The 26,489-nt window shown below is 44.1% G+C and overlaps 1 protein-coding gene across 4 annotated transcripts in view; it reads right to left on the bottom strand.

Moving 5' to 3' along the window:
- Positions 1–26,489, bottom strand: part of sema3fb (sema domain, immunoglobulin domain (Ig), short basic domain, secreted, (semaphorin) 3Fb) — a 91,867-nt gene that overhangs the window by 9,625 nt on the left and 55,753 nt on the right. For 2 of the 4 annotated variants that reach the window (XM_035796533.2, XM_052473303.1), the window contains exons 3-10: positions 24,528–24,688; positions 24,025–24,087; positions 22,415–22,534; positions 14,994–15,083; positions 13,068–13,161; positions 7,241–7,357; positions 6,820–6,959; positions 5,333–5,447 (exon numbers count right to left, since the gene is read on the bottom strand). In XM_035796533.2, the coding sequence (XP_035652426.1) occupies positions 5,333–5,447; positions 6,820–6,959; positions 7,241–7,357; positions 13,068–13,161; positions 14,994–15,083; positions 22,415–22,534; positions 24,025–24,087; positions 24,528–24,688 (900 nt within the window). The remainder of the gene's footprint in view (positions 1–5,332; positions 5,448–6,819; positions 6,960–7,240; positions 7,358–13,067; positions 13,162–14,993; positions 15,084–22,414; positions 22,535–24,024; positions 24,088–24,527; positions 24,689–26,489) is intronic. The other 2 variants (XM_035796535.2, XM_052473304.1) reach the window with 1 other exon arrangement.

Here is a 26,489-nt window from a genome sequence, read left to right as displayed (position 1 = left end):
GTAATGAAACTCATTATTGAGCATCTATGTATGCAGAACAATTAATAAAAAAGACCAAACTGGGACACCATGTAAAGATATATAGCAATGAAACCCACACAGTCGCCTGAGGTGTCTAGGCTTGAGTGAGACAACATAATTGCTGTGTCACCTGAGAGTTTTCTCCGGAATCTGAGTTATTTAAAACGTGACGAACAGACACTGTCCACTTCCGGTGTCCAAGGTTGGGAGGGGTGGCAGTTGGGGTTTGTTCTAAGCCCTAGAGCAGGGGTGTCAAACTCAATCCTAGTGTCTGCTGGTTTTTGGTTTTTCCTTTCAATTAAGCCCTACACAACCAGGTGAGGGTAGTTCTTTACTAATCAGTGACCTTAATTAATCAAATCAAGTACATTGGAGGAGCGAAAATCTGCAGACATTCCCCCCGTGGAATGAGTTTGACACGTGCCTTAGAGGAAGATGAAATCATACCTCACATGCCTCTGGGGGTCCCAGAGAGAAACTCCAACCAGTTTATTTCTGGTTGGAGCCCAGGTGGCTGCAGAAGGAGACCTACTTTAGATCTGATTGGCCTCCGGCCAATAGTGATAGTCTCTCCTCGCTGGCCTGCTTTCTGACTGGCCCACATTCTCCTCTCAGGAGTCACATCCACCTCACAGAACAGAACTCAATAGTAAGTCAGACTACTTGTGTGCAGTAGGGGAATGGCCATTGGCCAGAGGATAAAGACACTGCCTGTGACGAGCCTGTGATAACTCAAATTGAAAGCACCATCATGCAATGGACTCCAATGAGACGTATGATAAATTCTACTGATCTACAATTCTTCCTTTTGCGTAGACTGGGCACATTGTTATTCACTAGGATTAGCAATTCGACATACTTAATAGAATACAGAGAGAAAGGCTGTCTGGGTTGTCATATAACAGATGAGCCCCAGCAAGAAACACAGCTGTTCCACTACAGGAAGTGATGAATCAGATACCGTAGACTACACTGCAATCACAAACAGCCAGAAAACCAGAGCTATCATTAGCTCAATACAGTTGGCTGTTCGAGTCTGTTGTCTCCCAAAAATGTTGTTATTATTATGAAAAAAGTTACTTGATTTGAAATTGAAATATTCTGACAAGGCAGAGAAGAGTTGGCAACAGGAAGGCTTCTCACGTGCACGTTAGTAAGAGCTGTGAGTGAATCCAGACTCCAAACTGCCCTTTCACCTTCCTACTTTTGCAAGGCAATAAAAATCCTGTCTTAACATTTTTCGTTTCCTCAAAAGTATGAATGTGTTTTTCCTAGAGCTTAGCGTGATATTGCCCTCTACCTCTCCCCCTTCTCTTTCAGTCTTTCTTTCCCTCTACCACTCTTGTTCATCTCTCATAAAGTCCATGCGCAGGTACCTGCGGATTGTTGAAGCAGTGAGATTGATTAGAGTAGCTTCAAAAGTGTAAATATTATTTAATGCAATCCACTTCCTTATTTATATAAAACCATACAATCTAAACCTTTACAGTATCAATTTCTATAATTGCTTTGCATTATTAATTTTGACATAAAATACAAGCACATGTGCCTGGATAAGGGCCTCTACCTTGTGTTTCAATTTACTGGGGGTCATTTGGGTGCAAGTTCTCAAGTAGAGCCAAATCTTTAACTCTTCTCAACTGTAAAACTCTCTGGGTCTCTGGCGTCCGAAGCTAACAGCAGTCACACATAAAACTGTTGCCACACAAGGAATACAGCTGGGCTGGAAGGCTCATCAAAGTTCACAATAATTACCCCAAGGTCCTCTTTACTTTACTACTACAGTAATAGAGAGTGAAAATGTAAGTTCATCTGTTCTCTTTATCCAGGCACATACCATAACTCCACCGCCACCATGGGGCACTCTGTTGAAAACGTTTACATCAGCCAACCTCCATACGACACTGTGGTCTGCGGTTGTGAGGCCTGTTGGACGTACTGACCAATTCTCTAAAACAATGTTGGAGGAGGCTTATGGTAGAGAAATGAACATTCAATTCTCTGGCAACAGCTCTGGTGGATATTCCTGCAGTCAGCATGTGAATAGCACACTCCCTCAAAACTTGAGACATGTGTGGCATTGTGTTGTGTGACAAAACTGCACACTTTAGAGTGGGCTTTATTGTGCAAAGCACAATGTGCACCTGTGCAATGATAATGCTGTTTAATCAACTAATTCTTGATGTGTTAGACCTGTCAGGTCGTTGGATTATTTTGTCTCACTAACAGGGATGTAAACACATTTGTGCAAAACATTTGAGAGAAATAAGCTTTTTGTGCATATGGAACATTTCTGGGATCTTTTATTGCAGCTCATGAAACATGGGTGAGACCATCACGTTGCATGTATATTTTTGTTCAGTGTAGAAGGCACATAGAACTTGTTGCCCTGCAGTACTGGAGTAAGCCTTCCATCCTTATTCTCCCCTGTCAACACCACAACCTGAGCATGGACCGACAGATGTAGGATCTTCATTGGATCACTCCTTTGTTGTCTGTTTTGTGAAGGGAGTAGTACACAGCGTTGTACGAGATCTTCAGTTTCTTGGCAATTTCTCGCATGGAATAGCCTTCATTTCTCAGAACAAGAATAGACTGACGGGTTTCATAAGAAAGTTATTCTTTTCTGGCCATTTTGCACCTGTAATTGAACCCACAAATGCTGATGCTCCAGATCATCAACTAGTCTAAAGAAGGCCAGTTTTATTGCTTCTTTAATCAGATCAACAGTTTTCAGCTGTGCTAACATAATTGCAAAAAGGTTTTCGAATGATCAATTAGCCTTTTAAAATGATAAACTTGGATTAGCTAACACAACGTGCCATTGGAACACAGGAGTGTTGGTTGCTGATAATGGGCCTCTGTACCCCTATGTAGATATTCCACTAAAAATCAGGTGTTTCCAGCTACAATAGTCATTTACAACATTAACAATGTCTACACTGTATTACTGATCAATTTGATGTTATTTTAATGGACAAGTGCTTTTCTTTCAAAAACAAGGACATTTCTAATTGACCCCAAACGTTTGAATGGTAGTGTACATATATAATCCACAAAATAATTCATATTTCCTGTTGCCGCAGGATTACTTTCCTGCTGTAGCAAACTGGCTCAAATAAAGGTCCTACACCTGTATTTAGACCAGACATTATAACCCATCAGTAAACTGGAGACTTGGCATGGAGCTCACCTATACCCAGTTAAACACATGCACTTCCTGGGGGTACAGTGCCTGGCAGGAGTGGGCAGTGGCCACTGGCATCAGGTCTGTCTGACCTTTGCTTCCTAGTTCGGGACATACTGTATGGATGTACTGTATGGACAGCCTGTTGCTAAGCTGAGTCTGCACTGTTCATTAGGAGACTGCAACAGCCCGTGTCTTTACACATTTACAGCTTTATTAAAGTACTATTCTGAACGGTGCACTGTACATGTGAACCAGTGCCAGCCCTCCACACTCCTCTAAACCCAGTGTGCACGGCATGCCTGTGTCAACACTGAGCCGACTAATAAAGACACAAAGTAGTTTATAACCGTAGAGTACGCTGCTCACGGTTTGGATATCCTTTCATTTACTTGGGCAAAATGGTTTTATAGCAGCTAGGTTTACATACAATTGCCGCAGATTTTCATGCAAACATTCTAAAAATCTGTGCATTTTCCAACCAGTGGCGTGTTTCCACCAAACTGACTTGTTGCAGATAAAGAATCAGTGTGTGATGACGTAGTGAAAACGAAATGTACTTCTTCGCTTCCATTGTACTTAATACAAATCTAAAGTTCAATGTGTTTCCATCGCATTTTCAACTCTACCAATAGTTTAGTCACTGTTGCACAAAACTGTTACTGTTGCATTAAAACGTTGCATTAAATAGAAATGTGCCTACTGGCGAGGCATGTGCGCAATTGCCCAGGCCCCCCCCCCATTATTGGAAAGGAGATCAAGATCACTGTGCACTTTCCTCTCTGTAACTTATTTCATATTTAGCCTAATAGGCTGCATGGTTTCCCGAGTCGTAGTGGGAGGAATACAGAGTTGACTGTATTGCTCCAAGTTGACTTCGATATGATAGTTGTTATATCAATATAAAGGCATTTCCATCGCCATTTCTCGCGTATTTAATTTCACCGACCATGTTGAACTAACAAATGGTCTGTCGGCATTTATAAAGTTGTACCGAAACGTACTGTTTCCATCGCAGCTTTCGTGATTTTATTTTAATATACGGTATGACTTAACTCGCATAAAAACTTTGGGTGGAAACGTTACTGAGAGAGAAAAAAAACTTGCAAGACTAATGCACACGCAAGCAGAATGAATCAACCATAACCTACACTGTAGTTCAATTAGGCACAATGCAAGAGCGCACTCTGGGACTATAAACAGAGGTCAAATAGAAAGTAACACAAGCTTTTCATTCTTGAGGTTAGAACGTGTCTACTGTAGGCTCGGTCGTAGAATAATCAGAACTCTTATCATTCCAACATTCTATTTGGAAGCAGTGAGACAGAGATAGGAAGACATGGTAATGTGCTTGACAGTCCTGCCTGGCTACTTGATCTGTCTGCCACGAGGCAGCAAGCCCCTCATATCCAGTCTATGACAGGATGGGAGTGCTTCCCACACCTTTTACTGCACAGCAAGGAAAAAGGAGCCTTTTGTTTGAGACATCTTGAAAGAAAATAACAACTATAGTACCGGAGTGTGCGCAATTCCCATTACAGCATGCCGTATGGGCCACGGGAGGATTGAGAGGAGGTTGTGTAATGGAAGAGGCTGCCATATGGTGCAGAGACGGGGCTGTGTGCAGTGCAGCGCAGTGTAGTCAGGCACTTGTCAGGTGGTGGTATGCAGAGCTAAAACTGGCCTTAGATGAGCCTGGTTGGATAGTGCAAGCAGGGTTATAAAAGACAGGCAACACCAACTAGTTCCTCTATCAAGGGTGGGCATTTCCAGTCCTCAGGGGCCTGATTAGTGTCACAGTTTTGCCCCAGCCCCAGCTAACACACCTGACTCCAATAATCACCTAATCATGGTCTTCAGTTTAGAATGCAATATGATTAATCAGCTTTAGGGAATGGAGAAAAAGTGTGACACCATTCAGGCACCCAAGGACTGGAGTTGCCCACCCCTGCAACTGGTCTGGAGTCAGTTCCACCACCATCATCTTTAACTGGTCTCTATTTGACACAGTTTTAATACAGATGAGAAACCTCAAGATATTCAACAGGCTGTCTGGTTCCTCGTTCCTTACTTTGATGTGGATAGTGGATGAAACCACAGTAAAGGGGACGAAGGAGAACTCACGGAGCTCGTCGAAGTGCGTCTCAATCCCGTCGGCCCCCGGCACTGAGCAGATGAGCCGTGCCTTCAGGAAAGTGCTCCACTTGTTGACCAGGCAGCAGTGTCCACCATCATCATTCTGCAGAGAGAGGGAGAAAACACAGTCTTCATCACACACGCACTCACATCCTCTGTCCAAAAACAAACAGGTGGAGCCACCCACATACATTGTACATCTTTTAAAAAGCAGGCCGGTTTTGAGAGCAGCCCTGCAAAACGTTGAGAAATGCTTAGTTGTGGGGGGATGAGATGGTAAACACTGTCTCCTCTTATTTAGAGCCTCTCCCATCTGTCATGGAGCAGGGACAAATTCCAGTCTAGTGAGGGACAGTCAAACCCAGTAGATGTGATTTAGAGGTTTCCTCCTCCTTAACCAACACATTCTCCTTAAAGCACGTTCCACTTTGATGGGGAAAACACACTGCCGTGTCATATATTTAAAAAATATTGCTGTAGCAAATTGTTTTCACCACATATAGCATTTTAATACCCACATGACGGTTGTAGGCCTGTACATACTGCACACTACCTTCTACACACATGTATTTGGAATGAATCCCTAAATGGGATTTGAAATTGTTTTCACAAACTTTGTACTCCATTTTTCGAGCAACTACGCTGTACAGTTGTTCATGTTTTGGGGTATGAGGAGTGTATAGAGCCAATAAAGTGAATGGCATTAAGAGCATCCAGATGTGTATGGAAGTGAGAATGATAGAACAGCATCCCTGGGGACCAGTGTAAAAAACATTGAGAGGGGAATGAGTGTTTGTGTGCAGGGTCACTGCCTCACCCATTCAAATAAACACAGTGGTGAGCTGTGGAAGAACTGGAGCATGGTGACTAACTGAATAAACACTACGCTCTCCATGTTTGTAAGCTAAGCCCAGAAAGACGCATCCTAAGCTCCAAGTATACCCGACAGGGGACAAACACATTCCCTGTTATTCGTTTTTGCTGTTCTTCTCAATTTGTAGCTCTGGGGGTAGAAGGTCAGGGCCGTGCTTTTTATTAAGACAGTGTGTGGTTAATTACCACAGGCACTAGAGAATAATGATGTCGAAGGGCTGCTGGGCTGGTTTAGAGGCTCTGGACTTTACCAAGCTGTTAACTGAATACCTAATATACTACATCCTTTAGAGTTTTTTAAGACTACCAGTCAGGAAAGGTCAGAGGATCATGGGGTCTTAGGTCAGAGTACCATCTCATGGACAGAGGCATGCATTGTACACAGGAAGGTTAAATAGACATGTGGATTTCAGCGAGTTAGTGTTAGACTAACACAAGTAGTTCCACACCCAGGAAGTCCCGACAAAACTGGTTCCTTTCCCTTTCTTAAAGAAACTAGTGTTTATTTGTCATGTTGTGCATGTCATATGTATTGTTATTTGACAGTTCTGAGGTGAACGTGGCCTCATTATTAATACACTCCATTCTGAGGCTGTGCTCACCAGGCAGATCCGACCGATGCGGGCCTGAGTCACGGGACTCTGGCCCACCTCAGCAGACGTCTCACGGAAGAAGAAGTAAAGCTTGTCATCATTCCTCTCTGCACTGTCAGGGATGAGCTGCACATGGACAAAGGACGGGTCTGGAAGAAGGAGAGAGAGAAGGAGTGCGGGAAGCTTAGGAGGAGATACATTTCACTGAACGTCTGGTTAATATCATTTACAAACCGTCTGCATTTCGTGTTTAATAAAGGATTAGATTTTGTAAACATAAACATAATTAAACTTTTCAATAGTTTTGTTTCACATGTTGACAAATGGCACTTTCAAATCCGTGCCATCCTATGCATAAATTACAGCACAGTCGTCTTAATAGCATAGACAAGCTCTTGTATCTCAAGTGCCAAAGAAGCCATTTATTTACCATTTAACCATCTGGAGTTATACTGGTCTGTACGCATGGCGGTCTGTTTCCCAGTACGGAAGATGGCAGAGTCTGTTCCCATGAAGTCAATGTAGACCCCAGCATAGAGTTCACCGTCTGAGAGAAAAGGAAAAGAGAGACGGAAGGACAGAGAGAGAGAGAGAGAGAGAGAGAGAGAGAGAGAGAGAGAGAGAGAGAGAGAGAGAGAGAGAGATTAAATCGGCTGAGCCAAATACTTTTGACTCTTTGATATCAAGCCAGCCACACCCTTGGCATGAAGGACTGAGGCTCTCCTCCTACGCAGAACCCCCCATCCCCATAATTAAACCTTTAGTCCCCGGCAGGTCCCCTGACAGGACCCTAGTACCCAATACCTCAGGGCTTTCCATCCCCTACGTCCAGATACATATCTTTAGACTGTCATCATCACGGTGCCTGTGTAAAAGACATCTTTAACACATAATGTGGATAAAGACAGATGAACAACACACATTATATTACACAATCATACATAAGGAAGATTGCACGGTTTGCCACTAACCAGGCCTTTTAAAGTTATGTACAGAGAAGGAGGACCATAGTCTTGTTAGTCAGTGGGGAGGCTGGGTGTTGGTCCTTCAGTTGCTGGTTGGGCCTCATATTGTTTTCTTTTGTTCTACTGTATTATTGGCTGTATGTTTTGTTTATTCCATGTGTAACGTTGTGTTGTTGTATGTGTCGAATTGCTTTGCTTTATCTTGGCCAGGTCACAGTTGCAAAGGAGAACCTGTTCTCAACCAGCCTACCTGGCTGGTTGGGTGGGGTTATCAGGACAACAGGGGCTCAGGGCAAACAACTAAACTACTAGTATGTACTAACTAGCAGTTAGTACAGGCAGTTTTGTAATACCTGTGGCAATTCGAAAACACCTAAACTGCCAAAACCTGACAAACCAGAGGCCACCTCACTAAGATCTAACTTTGCCGTGCGAGAGAAACCGCATTGGCAGGCAACAATGGCGGGCACCGCCCGCCAATTTTGTCGTAATAGCTGAGGGATTCAAGACTTAATTTGCTAGAATGGATGCGAAACTGGACAACAACCACACTCTAGTTACTTCTCAAGGCGGATCGTCGACCTTGAAGCAGCTGCTGAAAATACCTGGGTCTAAACACTAGAAACGTCAAGCTGAAGAGAGACATTGAAATGCAATTTAAAAATATATAATCTTTATTTAACTAGGCAAGTCAGTTAACAACAAATTCTTATCTACAATGACAGCCTACCCCAGCCAAACGAGGCAGACGCTGGGCCAATTGTGCACCGCCCTATGGAACTCCCAATCACAGCCGGATATTATGCTGTCTGGATTTGAACCAGGTACTGCACTGACACCTCTTGCACTGGGATGCAGTATCTTAGACCACTGCAACACTCCACTACTCTAATGGTGAGGGTAATGGACCTAGACGGGCGCAGTAGGAACCAGAATGTGAGGATTGTGAATTTACCCGGAAAGAAAGAAATAGACACACATCCCACTGCTTTTTTCTCCAAGTTCTTCGTGGAGGTCCTAGGGGAAGATGTTTTCCCCTCTCCTCCGGAGCTAGACAGGGCCCACCACAGCCGCATTCAGAAGCCTGGACCAGGCCAGAATCCTCGTGCTGTCATTGTTTGCTTCCACCGTTACCAAACTAAGGACCTTGTGTTGTTGACTGCACGGGTGAAGGGGCCCCTGAAATACCATGGGCACACTGTACGCTTCTATGAGAACTACAGCCAATAATAGGAGGGCTGAGCTCAAAGATGCCATGTCCAAGCTCTACGAACGTGGCCTCCGACCCTCCCTCCTCTACCCTGCCCAGTTGAGAATCACCCAAAACGGAGAAGTGGTGTGGCTGCACTCTGCCCTGGAGTCCGACAGATTCATGGAACTTGCAGAAAAATCCACTGGGGAGTAGAAGACTTGGAAATCTATGGCCAAAAAAGTTTGCCCTGAGTTGCCACCGACTAGCTGCGCTACAACACTGGCTAGTTTGGCTGAGACTGGCTTTGCTAGCAAACCACAAAACGTTTTGTAGACAAAAGTATGGGACCTTCAGTTCATTATTGTCTGTTTAAACTAATGGATGTAGGCCTTTCCCCGACTAAAAAAAATATTGGTCGTCCAGGAGTCATCTATTCTTTCGACCAATCGATTGGTCAAAATGTTTAAATGTGTATTTTTCCATATATGTTTTAATCAAATCAACTATATGCACTGAGCTTGTCTGATTCTTTAAGCACACTATTTGATGACATAGTACAGTACTTCCGGCACCGACAGAGATGGCCGCCTCGCTTCGCGTTCCTAGGAAACTATGCAGTTTTTTTTTTTTTTTTTTTACGTGTTATTTCTTACATTGTCATCTACATTGTCATCTCAGGTCATCTTAGGTTTCATTACATACAGCCGAGATGAACTACTGAATATAAGATCAGCGTCAACTCACCATCAGTACGACCAAGAATATGACTTTCGCGAAGCGGATCCTGCGTTCTGCCTTTCACCCAGGACAACGGAATGGATCCCAGCCGGCGACCCCAAAAAACGACTTCGAAAAAGAGGGAAACGAGGCGGTCTTCTGGTCAGACTCCGGAGACGGAGCAAGGGTAGCATTTCAGAGGGACATCAGAGACTGTAATGTTCTTTGCTTCACGGAAACATGGCTCACTGGAGAGACGCTATCGGAGACGGTGCAGCCAGCTGGTTTCTCCACGCATCGCGCCGACAGAAACAAACATCTTTCTGGTAAGAAGAGGGGCGGGGGCGTATGCTTTATGGTTAACGTGACGTGGTGTGGCCACAACAACATACAGGAACTCAAGTCCTTCTGTTCACCTGATTTAGAATTCCTCACAATCAAATGTAGGCCGCTCTTTGCAAACTGGAATCCATATATCCGGAGGCTGCATTCATTGTAGCTGGGGATTTTAACAAGGCTAATCTGAAAACAAGACTCCCTAAATCTTATCAGCATATCGATTGCGCAACCAGGGCAGGAAAGACCTTGGATCATTGCTATTCCAACTTCCGCGACGCATATAAGGCCCTGCCCCGCCCTCCTTTCGGGAAAGCTGACCACGACTCCATTTTGTTGATCCGTGCCTACAGACAGAAACTAAAACAAGAAGCTCCCGCGCTGAGGTCTGTTCAACGCTGGTCCGACCGATCTCATTCCACACTCCAAGACTGCTTTCATCACGTGGACTGGGATATGATCCGTATTGCGTCAGACGACAACATTGACGAATACGTTGATTCGGTGTGCGAGTTCATTAGAACGTGCGTTGAAGATGTCGTTCCCATAGCAACGATTAAAACATTCCCAAACCAGAAACCGTGGATTGATGGCAGCATTTGCGTGAAACTGAAAGCGCGAACAACTGCTTTTAATCAGGGCGAAGGTGACTGGAAACATGACCGAATACAAACAGTGTAACTATTCCCTCCGCAAGGCAATCAAACAAGCTAAGCGTCAGTATAGAGACAAAGTAGAATCTCAATTCAACGGCTCAGACACAAAAGGTATGTGGCAAGGTCTACAGTCAATCACGGATTACAAAAAGAAAACCAGCACCGTCACGGACCAGAATGTCTTGCTCCCAGGCAGACTAAATAACTTTATTGCCCGCTTTGAGGACAATACAGTGCCGCTGACACTGTCCGCAACTAAAACATGCGTAATCGTTCTAATTGTGCGTTGTGACAATGTCAAGCACTAAGTTGTAATCGTTCCCATTTAAGCACCTTTTATTTTGGCTAATCTACAGTGGTAAGAAAAGGTATGTGAACCCTTTGCAAATTACCTGGGCCCAGTCAGAGTCCTGACCTCAAACCGATTGAGATGCTGTGGCATGACCTCAAGAGAGCAGTTCACACCAAACATCCCAAGAACATTGCTGAACTGAAATAGTTTTGTAAAGAGGAATGGTCCAAAATTCCTCCTGCCCATTGTGCAGGTTTGATCCGCAACTACAGAAAACATTTGGTTGAGGACATTTCTGCCAAAAGGAGGATCAACCAGTTATTGAATGCAAGGGTACACATACTTTTTACACCCTGCACTGTGAATGTTTACACGGTTTGTTCAATAAAGACATGATCATTATTTGTGTGTTATTAGTTTCAGCAGACTGTGTTTGTCTATAGTTGTGACCTTGATGAAGATCCGATAAAATTTTATGACCAATTTATGCAGAAATCCAGGTATTTCCAAAGGGTTCACATACTTTTTCTTGCCACTGTACATTAGGTTTGATTGTTGTTGTTTTCCCCTTGTATTGGCCTGACTGACTATGACTATGTAGTTACATCCAATCGCTGTACCCAAATGGCTAATTAATACTCTTTCTTTTTGACAATACTCATTAATTGTGTGTTGTGATAATGCCATGTAAATCAGCTGATAATGACGCTGACCACCCCAAAAAAATTCTGGACACTCACAACCTCACCTCACCAAACCTGTTGATTGATCTTTTTGGCGTCACCCCAGAAGAGTTGTGTTTCCCAAAACTACAATGAGACACAAGAACCTTTGCCTCCGTTCTGGCGCGTTCATGTTTTTGTTGTTGTTGCCGAATTGGAAGGAGACTGCCCCACCCTCTCATGTGTGGTGGTTGAGAGACGTTATGTTCTCTCTAAAGGGTGGAGGGAGGGTGAACCGTGGGACTGAAGTGACAGCCCGGAAGGGTCTTACTATCTTCCCGGTGGGTGGGAACTGGGGATGTGGGGTTGGGCTGGAATAGTGGGAAGGAAAGTCTTTTTATGGTCATCCACAATATTTTCTTATTTTTTTCACATATTCTATGACTACATTTGACCATTTGTAACCTTAAAAAAATGGCCCAAACTATGACAATATATACTCAAATGTTTCTCCTGATTGGTATCAATAAAACATTTTTAATACAAAGTAGTCTCCAGTTCTCAATTCCTGCCATCAGTCACCCATAGCTGATGCTAACTGGTGGAGATGGGGGGTGGGGCGGCGGGGTAATTGGTCTCAGAAGACAACAGTCCCTTGGTTTCCTGGTTCCGCCCTGGTCAGCTGGCAGTATGCTACACTGACAATTTATACTGACTATTCCACCCCACAGAGTCAGAATCAACTTACATTGGTGGCAACTGTGAGGTCTGGCCCTGGCTGACTGACCTTGAGTGGCAGGCGGAGAACGCTCTACTACCTCATAAACATCAATATCATAAACATTACATTGTGAAGTTACCAGAAACCAAACATGTTGCAAAGTGTCATGTGATTGCTCCTCGAACTTGGGCCAGGTAAGCAAAATATTGGATTTCTCATGAAGGTAAATGACCACAACAAATCATGTGAATATGTTCTTGGTATTTTTCCATTGGAAGTCACGAAACCAGGATGGAAAGGATTGGCTTATTAAAACAGTGAACCCAGTGGTATGTGTCCAGACTGCCCACAGCTCTTTCAATCCTAACTAAGCAAAATGCCTTCGGATTTTATCATGAGAGATGAGATGACCATTCCACTCTGATCTATCTCGTGGGAAATAGGCACAGAATGGAAAAGGACACTGTCTGGACATAACTTAGGCATTGAAACATTTTTTAAGTGTGCCAAAAACAAAATTGGCCATTAAGTTGAGGATAGAGGAGGTGGCCATTTCTAGCAGTGGGAAATAAAAGGAGGCGTACACAGGGGACATGGCCTCAAGGTCCCTCAGAGTCACTGAGAGAGCCAAGGGGACGAACTGGATGATCTGGGACTGGACTGGGGACCTCTCCAGCCATTCTCCAGCCATGTGGCCGAGTGTAGATGATACTCACTGATCAAAGCTGAGACGCTGTTGAGCTTTGGGTCGTAGGAGCACTTTCCTTTCCCAGACTCCACTTTGCCCGGCTCCAAATGCCATATGTATTCCTGAAATAGAAAAATCATAAGAAAGATGCGATACATTCATAGTGCTCTTCATCATGTCACAGTAATTCCCTAGTGGAGGGGAAATGAGGCAGTGCAATATGTTTCCAGTAGGTCCTCTGGGGCCTATAAGGCATTGTGGTTTCAGAGGATGAAACATAGAATAATGAGAGTTCCTTCATATAGAAAAAATGTAAATGCAACTCTTCTAAATCCATCCATAGAGCACTAGAAGGACTGGGGGAATAATGTGTAAAAGGCTGTTCTTTCTGCACAGAAATGTCTCTTATGCCAAATGTCTCTCATCCCCTCTTGATTATAACTGTTTATGTACCCCTACTGCTGCTGACACCTGCAATCCTACTCAGTGAAAACACTTCCTGGATGGAGGCTGGATGACTGTTGCTCATGACTCCTGGTATCTCTAGACGCAGCACTGAAAGGTGATTGGCAGGTATTTGGATTTGCGGGTGGGACCAGCCAATGGCATGCAATGACATAGCCTTGCCACAAGCCAGAACAAAACAAATCCCCCAAACCCTCGCTCTTCAATCGAGGAAGAAGGGGAGCAGAGACGAAGACATCTCTGTCCTTGTCCGTCAACAACCGAGCAGGAGAAAGTGAGGTGCTTGCCAAAGTCATTCTCCATTGGCTCCTACGTGCACCTTTATGAGACTCCCTCTCACCTTTGATTAAAATCAACCGCACATGTAAATCTGAAGGTGTTGGCAGCTCCCTGCAAGAGATGCCAGATGTTGACATGCACCAAGTCACCAACGGTTACATGTGCCAAGGGATATTCTCTCAACATGTTTTTAAACCTTTATGAAAGATTTGACCCTACAGAGGATTAAGTGTTGCATGCAACACATTCAAAACACAAGGCTGAAAACATAATGGCCCTGTCATTCAAAGGGTTCAGAGTTCCTTCCTGTGCTGCGAATGGTGGGAGAGCACAAACATTCAAGTAATGCTCAGCTATGTGGGTCTATTATTTCCTTTCTGCTTTAGTAGTTGGACACAGTCGACTGGTGTTTGTCCTGAACCAACGGTAGTGTGAGAGGGTCAGACATTAACCGTGTGAGACCTGTGAGAGGGGTTGGCCCGCATTCCTACAGAGGGAGGACGGGTGGGGGGGTAAAGGAATGGAGGGTGGGGCATTCTGTGCCCTCTAAGACAAGTGACAAGACAATGTGAGGAGGAGAGGAAAGTTACTCATTTATCTATCACAAATGAAACATGTATATTTGATTGTGTACTGTATCAACATGTTCTGTGACCTTGTGTAGCAAATCACAAAATGCTGGGCTTCCATCTCTCTCATGCATAAGAAGCAGGCAACGCAAATACTGACAAATCAGTTCAACAAACACACACACAGAGAGAGAACGAGAAAGAGAGGGAGAGAGCGCTCAGAAAGTGAGGCTTACACAAAAATGGACAGATGAACAACGAGAGCAACGGATAACACAAACATGATGGATGAAACTTAAAATGGACAGTGTCTAGAGAAGAGATGCGTAGCCATGAGGAGATAAGCGATCCACTTCACTAGACACCCAACAGAGTGGGACAATTCAACTGATAAAGACAGAACAGAAATGCTTCAAGACACAGAATGAGCACAGACAGAACTGAGGGGTCGGGAGACATGCACAGCCCTCCCCTACAGGGAGACAGAGAGAGTGAGAGACAGAGGCATGGCATGTTGGCATGGCACGTCCCATAGTGGGTCTCCCCAGCACATAAACGTAAGTCTCAGGGGTAGGCAGGCAGGCAGGCAGGCAGACGTGCCCATGCTAGTGATGGGCACCTGACCCAGACCCACGTCCCACCTTTAGTCCCAGTGTTTCGGACACATCGTTTGGTTGGGCCGCGCGGCTAGCCCTCCCTCCGGTCTGGGGCATCTGCAGGTGCATGGCGGCCTAAAACAGGAGACAGCGACACATTCTAGATGTTACGCACCTGCAGTAGGTGGGACCTGACGTGAGCTCAGTAACTCTGCAAACTGGTCTGGGACTGATGCGACTACATGACTGTTTCAATAATGTAATTTCGAAAACCTGTGGGTAAAATGTGTGGACATCTTATCCTCTACATTCTCTGTGCAAGGAATGCCTGTGTGGCTCAACTTCACCAGATGGTGTGAAAATCATCAATATTAGTTCTGTACCATGTGGTTGAGTCAATACAGTCTCTCACAGTATGGTACATACATTAAATCCTGGCCTGAGCCACCACCAAGAACCAACATTTTGCTTTTAAGACAATACTTGCTATCATAGCCCCGTGTCGGCTAATATATATCCTTTAGGCATTTAGAAAGGAAATGATCTGCAACTGAGTGAATAGTATGAGTCTGAATAACTCATGAAAATGAAAGAATGATGGTATCTGGCAAGCTGATAACAATATATCTGGAGGTCTTTGGTTACAAATGTCAAAGCAGGTTCCTGACGTGTGAGAATGAGTGTGTGTGTGTGTGTGTGTGTGTGTGTGTGTGTGTGTGTGTGTGTGTGTGTGTGTGTGTGTGTGTGTGTGTGTGTGTGTGTGTGTGTGTGTGTGTGTGTGTGTGTGTGTGTGTGTGTGTGTGTGTGTGTGTGTGTGTGTGTGTGTGTGTGTGTGTGTGTGTGTGTGTGTGTGTGTGTGTGTGTGTGTGTGTGTATACATCTACATGAGACAATGAGAACAGTAGATTTCTGGCAATGAGCAGCATTTCGCCTTCTCCTGGCTTCCTGTCTGGAAAAGCTGTGTGTATGGTGGTGTACCATTTCACATCTCTGCTCCCATACTTAACTCCAGACCAGCAGAGAGAGAGAGAGAGGGGACTCATGGGAAGAGTCTGACCTGTCTGTTTAATATGAAGGGGAAAATAAAAGCCATCTCATTAATGTACTATAACTAGAACATTCCACTGGCACCCCATAACGGGAGCTCTCAACTTCTCATATGGTGAGGACTGGAGGCTGAGGGAGCATAGCGGGAGCAGGCCAACTGAGAATCACACAGGGCTTCTAGAGCTATGATTGGATAGACGGATGGATGGATAGATGTAGGGATGGATGCCCTTTGTTAGTAACAGGGTCATATGGATCCACATTAAATAGCAGAGAGACTTAAAGTTCCATGGTGGTGATGCCTGGCTCTATGAAGAGAGAGAGAGAGAGAGAGACCAGAGAGAGAGAGAGAGAAAGAGAGAGAGAGAGAGAGAGAGAGAGAGCAGAGAGAGAGAGAGAGAGAGTCTTTGTGAATGAAACAGGCCAGCTAGAGAGAGAGAGAGAGAGAGAGAGAGAGAGAGAGAGAGAGAGAGAGAGAGAGAGAAAGGAGGGTAAATGTGGAGATGATCTCTACAGCTCAGAGGCGACTTTTCACTTGGCTGGTGATTTTAATCCAGGGAAACTGAAAATCAGACCATAACTATATACTGCGTCCTGCTTACATGAAAAACTCTTAACAGGAAGTACTCAATATGGAAATGGTTTAATGAAGCGGATGCTAAACTACAGAACTGTTTCAGAAGCACAGACTTAGAATATGTTCCAGGATTCATCTGATAACATTGAGGAGTTTACCACATCAGTCACTGGCTTCATTAATAAGTGCATTGACAAGGTCGTCCCCACAGTGACTGTACATATCCCAACCAGAAGCCATGGATTACAGCAGTGGTTCCCAAACTAGAGATCGCGACCCAATGTGGTGTCACCTGATATGAAAATGGGGTCATGGGTGAATTTCCAAAATCTACCCCCAAAAAATACATATATTATAATATTGTCTTTGTATCTAAAAATCATTGTAATGTGCCTAACCTTAAAAATCCAAACCATTCAAATCTAAAAGACAATCAGACAATCAGAGAGCGCCCTTATATCATGGGGAATGTCACACCCTGATCTGTTTCACCTGTCCGTGTATTTATCCCTGTGTTTCCTGTCTCTCTGTGCCAGTTTATCTTGTAATTTCAAGTCAACCAGCGTGTTTTCCAGTGCTCCTGCTTTTCTATTCTCTTCTACTAGTCCTCCCGGTTTTGACCTTTGCTTGTTTTTCTGGACTCCATTCTCACCTACCTCACCATTCTGCCTGCCCTGACCTCGAGCCTGCCTGCCATTCTGTACCTCTAAGAACTCTGAACTGGTTTTGACCTTTTGCCTGTCCACAACCATTCTCTTGCCTACCCCTTTTGGATTGTTAATAAACATCTTGGACTCTAACCATCTGCCTCCTGTGTCTGCATCTGGGTCTCACCTTGTGCCTTTATAGGAAAAGGCCTCACTTGTTGCACTTGAATCATTCCCACGGTGAATGGCTAGGCCAGCTACGCTATGAAGCCACACACTATTGCAGGGACTTTGATATTACCGGACGCAATTGATATGGTGAAAACAATGTGTGCGGAAGCAGAGGCACAGAAACTCACATCAATATCATTCTGAGAACACTGTTAAACACAGAATTTATGCTATTGCAATCAAGAGGAAACTGACTGAACAACTCAAACTCCCCAGCTCATGCTCTCCAAATGGATGTTAGCTGTGAGGGCCGAGATGCCCATGCATTTGTATTTGTATTTACTATGGATCTCCATTAGCTGCTGCCAAAGAGGCACCTGCTCTTCCTGGGGTCCAGCAACATTAAGGCAGTTTATACAATTTTAAAAACATTACAATACATTCCCAGATTTCACAACACACTGTGTGCCCTCAGGCCCCTACTCCACCACTACCACATATCTACAACACACTGTGTTCCCTCAGGCCCCTACTCCACTACTACCACATATCTACAACACACTGTGTGCCCTCAGGCCCCTACTCCACCACTACCACATATCTACAACACACTGTGTGCCCTCAGGCCCCTACTCCACCACTACCACATATCTACAACACACTGTGTGCCCTCAGGCCCCTACTCCACCACTACCACATATCTACAACACACTGTGTGCCCTCAGGCCCCTACTCCACCACTACCACATATCTACAACACACTGTGTGCCCTCAGGCCCCTACTCCACCACTACCACATATCTACAACACACTGTGTGCCCTCAGGCCCCTACTCCACCACTACCACATATCTACAACACACTGTGTTCCCTCAGGCCCCTACTCCACCACTACCACATATCTACAACACACTGTGTGCCCTCAGGCCCCTACTCCACCACTACCACATATCTACAACACACTGTGTGCCCTCAGGCCCCTACTCCACCACTACCACATATCTACAACACACTGTGTGCCCTCAGGCCCCTACTCCACCACTACCACATATCTACAACACACTGTGTGCCCTCAGGCCCCTACTCCACCACTACCACATATCTACAACACACTGTGTGCCCTCAGGCCCCTACTCCACCACTACCACATATCTACAACACACTGTGTGCCCTCAGGCCCCTACTCCACCACTACCACATATCTACAACACACTGTGTGCCCTCAGGCCCCTACTCCACCACTACCACATATCTACAACACACTGTGTGCCCTCAGGCCCCTACTCCACCACTACCACATATCTACAACACACTGTGTGCCCTCAGGCCCCTACTCCACCACTACCACATATCTACAACACACTGTGTGCCCTCAGGCCCCTACTCCACCACTACCACATATCTACAACACACTGTGTGCCCTCAGGCTCCCTACTCCACCACTACCACATATCTACAACACACTGTGTACCCTCAGGCCCCTACTCCACCACTACCACATATCTACATTACTAAATGTGTGTGTGTGTGTGTGTGTGTGTGTGTGTGTGTGTGTGTGTGTGTGTGTGTGTGTGTGTGTGTGTGTGTGTGTGTGTGTGTGTGTGTGTGTGTGTGTGTGTGTGCCAATGTTTGTGTTGCTTCACAGTCCTGCTGCTTGCGTCAGTTAGTTGATGCGGAATAGAGTTCCATGTAGTCAGGGCTCTATGTAGTACTGTGCTCCTCCCATAGGCTGTTTCTGGACTTGGGGACTGTGAAGAGACCTCTGGTGGCATGTCTTGTGGGGTAGGCATTAGAGGTCGACCTCTAGTATGCATGGGTGTCCAAGCTGTGTGCCAATAGTTTAGACAGACAGCTCGGTGCATTCAACATGTCAATACCTCTCATAAATAAAAGTAGTGATGAAGTCCAATCTATTCCTCCACTATAAACCAGAAGAGAATGACATGCATATTATTAATATTAGCTCTCTGTGTACATCCAAGGGCCAGCTGTGCTGCCCTGTTCTGAGCCAATTGCAATTGTCCTAATCCTTTTTTTGTGGCACCTGACCACACAACTGAACAGAAGTCAAGGTGCGACAAAACTAGGGCCTGTAGGACCTGCCTTGTTGATAGTGTTGTTAAGAAGGCAGAGCATTGCTTTATTATAGACAGACTTCTCCCCATTTTAGCTACTACTGCATCAATATGTTTTGACCATAACTGTTTACAATCTAGGGTTACTCCAAGCAGTTTAGTCATCTCAACTTGCTCAATTTCCACATTATTTATTACAAAGTTTAGTTGAGGTTTAGGGTTTAGTGAGTGTTTTGTTCCAAATACAATGCTTTTAGTTTTCGAAATATTTAGGGATAACTTATTACTTGCCACCCAATCTGAAACTAACTGCAGCTCTTTGTGTGTTGCAGTCATTTCAGTCACTGTCGTAGCTGACATGAATAGTGTTGAGTCATCCGCATACATAGACAAACTGGCTTTACTCAAAGTTAGTGGCATGTTGTTAGTAAAAATTGAAAAAAGCAAGGGGCCTAAACAGCTACCTTGGGGAATTCCTGGTTCTAACTGGATTATATTTGAGAGACTGGTCAGCTATTTGAGCCAGTAAAGGGGGATTTACTATTCTTGGGTAGCAGAAGGACTTTAGCTTCCCTCCAGGCCTGAGGGCACATGCTCTCTAGTAGGTTTAAATCGAAGATGTGACAAATAGGAGTGGCAAAATCATCTGCTATTATCTTCAGTAATTTTCCATCCAGATTGTCAGACCCCGGTGGCATTGAGTTTTGTTCGATATATATGTCGGGGGATGCTATTCACGAAGACATATAGTTCTTTCTCACGATTCCCGAGAATTAAATGGCATGGGATGTTCAGTGTGCTATGTTGACGAAAAACAGATTCTATGGGATCGAATGGTGTGCTTTTACACAGATGTGGCTCCATCTACGGTGGGATGGTGGGCAGGCCTCTGCACTCTAGTTATGAATATGTCTTCCTCTGACCAATGGATGCATTGTATGATACACCGAGAGCAACTGGTGGCAAAAGAGCTGAGCACAGAACTAGGAAATATACTGTAGCAGATAACTTAAATTGTAAACTACATCAAACCACACCCACTGTGCTCACGCAAAACTATGTGGAAATGTGGGATCAGAGAAGGACAATGATCTATTTCATACCAAGGCTTGGCGGTTATCGAGGGCGAGTGTTTGAAAGATGTTTCGCGATGAGAGAGGAACTGTTATTCACAATATACAGTTGAAGTCGGGAAGTTTACATACACTTGGGTTGGAGTCATTAAAACTCGTTTTCAACCACTCCACCGTTTTTTTTTGTTAACAAACTGTAGTTTTGGCAAGTCGGTTAGGACATCTACTTTGTTCATAACACAAGTCATTTTTATACTTTATACTTCCCTGTATCACAATTCCAGTGGGTCAGAAGTTTACATACACTAAGTTGACTGTGCCTTTAAACAGCTTGGAAAATCCCAGAAAATTAAGTCACGGCTCTAGAAGCTTCTGAAAGGCTAATTGATATAATTTGAGTCAATTTGAGGTGTACCTGTGGATGTATTTCAAGGCCTATCTTCAAACTCAGTGCCTCTTTGCTTGACCACGTGGGAAAATCTAAAGAAATCAGCCTGATTTTGTAGACCTCCACAAGTCTTGTTCATCTTTCGGAGCAATCTCCGGCTGCGTGGTCCCATGACCATTTCACTTAGCCATACCGCTCAGGAAGGAGATGCGTTCTGTCTCCTAGAGATGAACGTACTTTGGTGTGAAAAGTTAAAATCAATCCCAGAACAACAGCAAAGGACCTTGTGAAGATGCTGGAGAACACAAGTACAAAAGTATCTATATCCACAATAAAATGAGTCCTATATCAACATAACCTGAAAGGCTGCTCAGAAAGGAAGAAGCCACTGCTACAAAACCGCCATAAAAAAGCCAGACTACGGTTTGCAAGTGCACATGGGGACAAAGATCATACTTTTGGATGAATGTCCTCTGGTCTGATGACACAAAAATAGAACTGTTTGGCCATAATCACAATTGTTGTGTTTAGAGGAAAAGGGGGAGGCTTGCAAGCCAAAGAACACCATCCCAACCGTGAAGCACGGGGTGGCAGCATCATGTTGTGGGGGTGATTTGCTGCAGGAGGGACTGGTGCAATTCACAAAATAGTTGGCATCGTGAGGTAGGAAAATTATGTGGAAATATTGAAGCAACATCTCAAGACATCAGTCAGGAAGTGAAATCCTGGGTCTTCCAAATGGACAATGACCCCAAGCACACTTCCAAAGTTGTGGCAAAATGCTTAAGGACAGCAAAGTCAAGGTAGTGGAGTGGCCATCACAAAGCCCTGACCTCAATCCTATAGAAAATTTGTGGGCAGAACTGAAAAAGCTTGTGCGAAACAAGGAGGCCTACAAACCTGATTCATTTTACACCAGCTCTGTCAGGAGGAATGGGCCAAAATTCATCCAACTTATTGTGGGAAGTTTGTGGAAGGCTAACTGAAACGTTTGACCCAAGTTAAACAATTTAAAGGCAATGCTATCAAATACTAATTGAGTGTATGTAAACTTTTGAACCACTGGGAACGTGATGAAAGAAATACAAGCTGAAATAAATTACTCTCTCTACTATTATTGTGACATTTCACATTCTTAAAATAAAGTGGTGATCCTAACTGACCTAAAACAGGGAATTTGTACTCGGATTAAATGTCAGGAATTGTGAAAAACTGAGTTTAAATGTATTTGGCTGAGGTCTATGTAAACTTCTGACGTCGACTGTTTTCCTCGTGTCACTATTTCAATTTTGTGTGACATTTTGATCTTTAACTCTGCATTGCTGGAAAAGGGCCCATAAATCAGCATTTCACAGTCTACACCTGCTGTTTACACAGCATGTGATGAATATACATTTGATTTGATTTTACAGACAGAGCCATATGCTCCCTCACCTCTTCATTATGTGAACACAGACTCAATGTATTCAATAAGGTGTGGAGCTCTAACCTGCGGTTTGCGTCCACGGTTGACGTAGGTGCAGATGGGGTTGTAGGCCCCAGTACCACAGACATACAAGTGGGTCCTGTTCCACGGCTCAATCAGACGGATGAAGTTCCCACACTCGCCCTGCATGGGAACGAACATAGACAGACATGAATGGATTATCAACATGTATGATAATACCTATATACAACATAAAGCATATTACAAGAGGCAATTATCTTTAACATCAATGGAAATGTCAATATATTAGTGTGCCAGTATAATGTCAGTATAATCTATTTATCCACACCCTACACTGGCAGATGGGGAAGAGTGAGACTAGTCCTGGTGCCAGTCCTGCCCTGACTGTTTGTCCAGACAGAGCGGAACCAGGATTTTACAGGGCCAAATTAAATCCCCGTAGGTATATGGGGCGGCAGGTAGCCTAGTGTTTAGAGCATTGGGCTAGTAACCGAAAGGTTGCAAAATTGAATCCCTGAGCTGAAAAGGTAAAAATCTGTAATTCTTCCCCTGAACAAGGTAGTTAACCCATTGTTCCTAGGCTGTCATTGAAAATAAGAATTTGTTTTTAACTGACTTGCCTAGTTAAATAAAGGAAAGAAATATGCCCTTCAACTGGGCTTCATAATAGCGCTTGATGGTTTTTGCGACTGCGCTTGAAGAAACTTTTTAAGTTCTTGAAATGTTCCGTATTGACTGACCTTCATGTCTTAAAGTGTCAAGCCCTGACCTTAAATATCTCTGTTTTTCTATATATTTTGGTTAGGTCAGTGTGTGACTAGGGTGGGTACTCTAGTTTTTGTATGTCTAGGGTTTTTGTATATCTATGTTGGCCTGATATGGTTCCCAATCAGAGACAGCTGTTTATCGTGGTCTCTGATTGGGGATCATATTTAGGTAGCCATTTTCCTCATTTGTGTTGTGGGATCTTGCCTATGTATAATTGCCTTGGTGTCCATCAGTAGATTCAAGTTTCGTTTGTTGTTTTGTTAGGTGAGTTTCAGTTTATTCAAATTATGTGGAACTCTACTCACGCTGCGCCTTGGTCTCATCATTATGACAAACGTGACATAAAGTAATGTTGGACTGTCGTTTTTCTTATTCTTGCCTTAATATGGACTTAATAAATAAAGCTGTCTTCTGTATACCACCCCTACCTCGTCACAGCACAACTGATTGTATCAAACGCATTAAGAACAAAATAAATCCCCCAAGTATATTTTTTTAAAGGTACACCTGTTAATTTAAATGCATTACTGGTGACTACCTCATGAAGCTGGTTGAGAGATTGCCAAGAGTGTGCAAAGCTCTTGTCAAGGCAAAGGGTGGCTACTTTGAAGAATATCAAATAAAAAAAATAACACTTTTTTGGTTACTACATGATTCCATATGTGCTATTTCATAGTTTTGATGTCTTCACTATTATTCTACAATGTAGAAATGAGTAGGTGTTGTCCAAACTTTTGACGGGAAATGTATATGTATATATATATATAGATAGATAAATATAGAAAATACATTACTACATATTACAGGTGGCACAAAGTCACCTGATCTGAAACATAAATCCTGAATTAGTTGTGTGGAGATCGAAAGTCAACAGAAATACTTACATTGGTGTCCTTCCCACTTAGAACACACTCAGTCTTCCTCTGCTGAGAGACAGGCCAGTGGAGCTGAAGGCAGGGGGGAACAAAGGTCATTTTATAGCAATAACCCAACACATCTCACAACCCGTTCAACATCACTGGACTTTATAGATGTGGGGCTAAACCTGCCACAGGGTACTATTAGCCCCCTTGGAATGGTCATATCCAGATTTTGTTTTTACAGTGTTTTACAACCCCTGTCTCCAGAAAATAGTGCAGTCCAATACAAACTGTAGGCGAGCTAATCAAAATGTCAGACACAGGGCTGCGAAATGAGACATATGACCCTCGGGGGCCATTTTTGAGAGCTGAGGCAAAGGGTTAGCCTCACCCCGGATCATAGACCTCTGGAGATGAGAGAGGGGAGAGGGGGGAGGAGAGGTGAGGGGAGAAAGGTGAGGGGAGAAGAGGTGAGAGTAGGTAAGGGAAGGTGAAGAGATACAGGGTTAGTAACTGTAAGGTCTTACAATGAGCGGCTCCTTGTTGATGTCATGCAGGTCCAGGGACAAGATGTAGTCCTTACTGCCAACGTACATGCGGTCGTGGTCCTCGTCCATACGCAGGATACGGTAGTCAGACGTGTTGAGCAGGTAGGCAAAGTGTTGGGCAGTGCCGGTGGACCTCAGCTCTGCAGAGAGGAGAGGGGGAACAAGAGAGCAAAAATATCCATTAGGGAAAGACAGCTGCTGTACACCAACAGATTAACACACACATGCAGGCTCAACTGGGACATTCCACCCCTGTACTGCATACCCATGTGGGGTTATGAGATGTTTTTTTTAATCAACACTGAAACCCAATACAGTCGGTCAGTGACAAGTGCTAGAGAGCGTCTCATTGTGTTGCCATCTCAATACTGTCTTTCCCCCATATCTCTGTTAAATACCGGCATGGACATCTGCCAAGGATGCTTTTCTCTGGTCATCTGAAGGTCTGAGTGGGTCTTCTGCGGCTACATTAAGAATGCAGTTTGACAGACATTCCTGTGTCAAGAGTAACAGGACCCTCCCCTGTGAGACTGTGTTTGATACGTTCTCCACGGTTCAGCAGCCATGTACAGACAGGGCAGTGCTGTTTGAGAGGCCCACTGTCTCTCCGCTGCTCGGGCCCGACACCAAAGACAAACAATCAATGGGACCCTACAGTGTAGGGCTTAGCAGGGTGGCAATCATATACTGCTGCTTGACAAACATTGCAGTTTTACTCAATAAGCTTCTACTGAACTCATTTAGGAGTCCACCAAAAAACAACATCTCCACAATGCCACAACTATGGTAATTGTAGTGGTTAAATTGTGGTCAGGAAAAAATAGTCGATGACAGATAGGAAGGATGGAGATCTAATTCAAGTATTTTACTGTTTACATACTATATATCAGAACTAAGGTATGTCTGCACATAATCAGAGGATCAACTTCAAATGAAATGGTCCTGTTGTATCACAGCTTCTAATGGTCCTGTTGTATCACAGCTTCTAATGGTCCTGTTGTATCACAGCTTCTAATGGTCCTGTTGTATCACAGCTTCTAATGGTCCTGTTGTATCACAGCTTCTAATGGTCCTGTTGTATCACAGCTTCTAATGGTCCTGTTGTATCACAGCTTCTAATGGTCCTGTTGTATCACAGCTTCTAATGGTCCTGTTGTATCACAGCTTCTAATGGTCCTGTTGTATCACAGCTTCTAATGGTCCTGTTGTATCACAGCTTCTAATGGTCCTGTTGTATCACAGCTTCAAATGGTCCTGTTGTATCACAGCTTCTAATGGTCCTGTTGTATCACAGCTTCTAATGGTCCTGTTGTATCACAGCTTCTAATGGTCCTGTTGTATCACAGCTTCTAATGGTCCTGTTGTATCACAGCTTCTACTGGTCCTGTTGTATCACAGCTTCTAATGGTCCTGTTGTATCACAGCTTCAAATGGTCCTGTTGTATCACAGCTTCTAATGGTCCTGTTGTATCACAGCTTCTAATGGTCCTGTTGTATCACAGCTTCTAATGGTCCTGTTGTATCACAGCTTCTAATGGTCCTGTTGTATCACAGCTTCTAATGGTCCTGTTGTATCACAGCTTCTAATGGTCCTGTTGTATCACAGCTTCTAATGGTCCTGTTGTATCACAGCTTCTAATGGTCCTGTTGTATCACAGCTTCTAATGGTCCTGTTGTATCACAGCTTCAAATGGTCCTGTTGTATCACAGCTTCTAATGGTCCTGTTGTATCACAGCTTCAAATGGTCCTGTTGTATCACAGCTTCTAATGGTCCTGTTGTATCACAGCTTCTAATGGTCCTGTTGTATCACAGCTTCTAATGGTCCTGTTGTATCACAGCTTCTAATGGTCCTGTTGTATCACAGCTTCTAATGGTCCTGTTGTATCACAGCTTCTAATGGTCCTGTTGTATCACAGCTTCAAATGGTCCTGTTGTATCA

The sequence above is a fragment of the Oncorhynchus keta genome, chromosome 21 (genome assembly GCF_023373465.1).
Source record: "Oncorhynchus keta strain PuntledgeMale-10-30-2019 chromosome 21, Oket_V2, whole genome shotgun sequence".
Taxonomy (NCBI): Eukaryota; Metazoa; Chordata; class Actinopteri; order Salmoniformes; family Salmonidae; genus Oncorhynchus; species Oncorhynchus keta.
The sequence above is the reverse complement of the archived record's forward strand: the minus strand, read 5'-3'. Positions and strand labels throughout refer to the sequence as shown.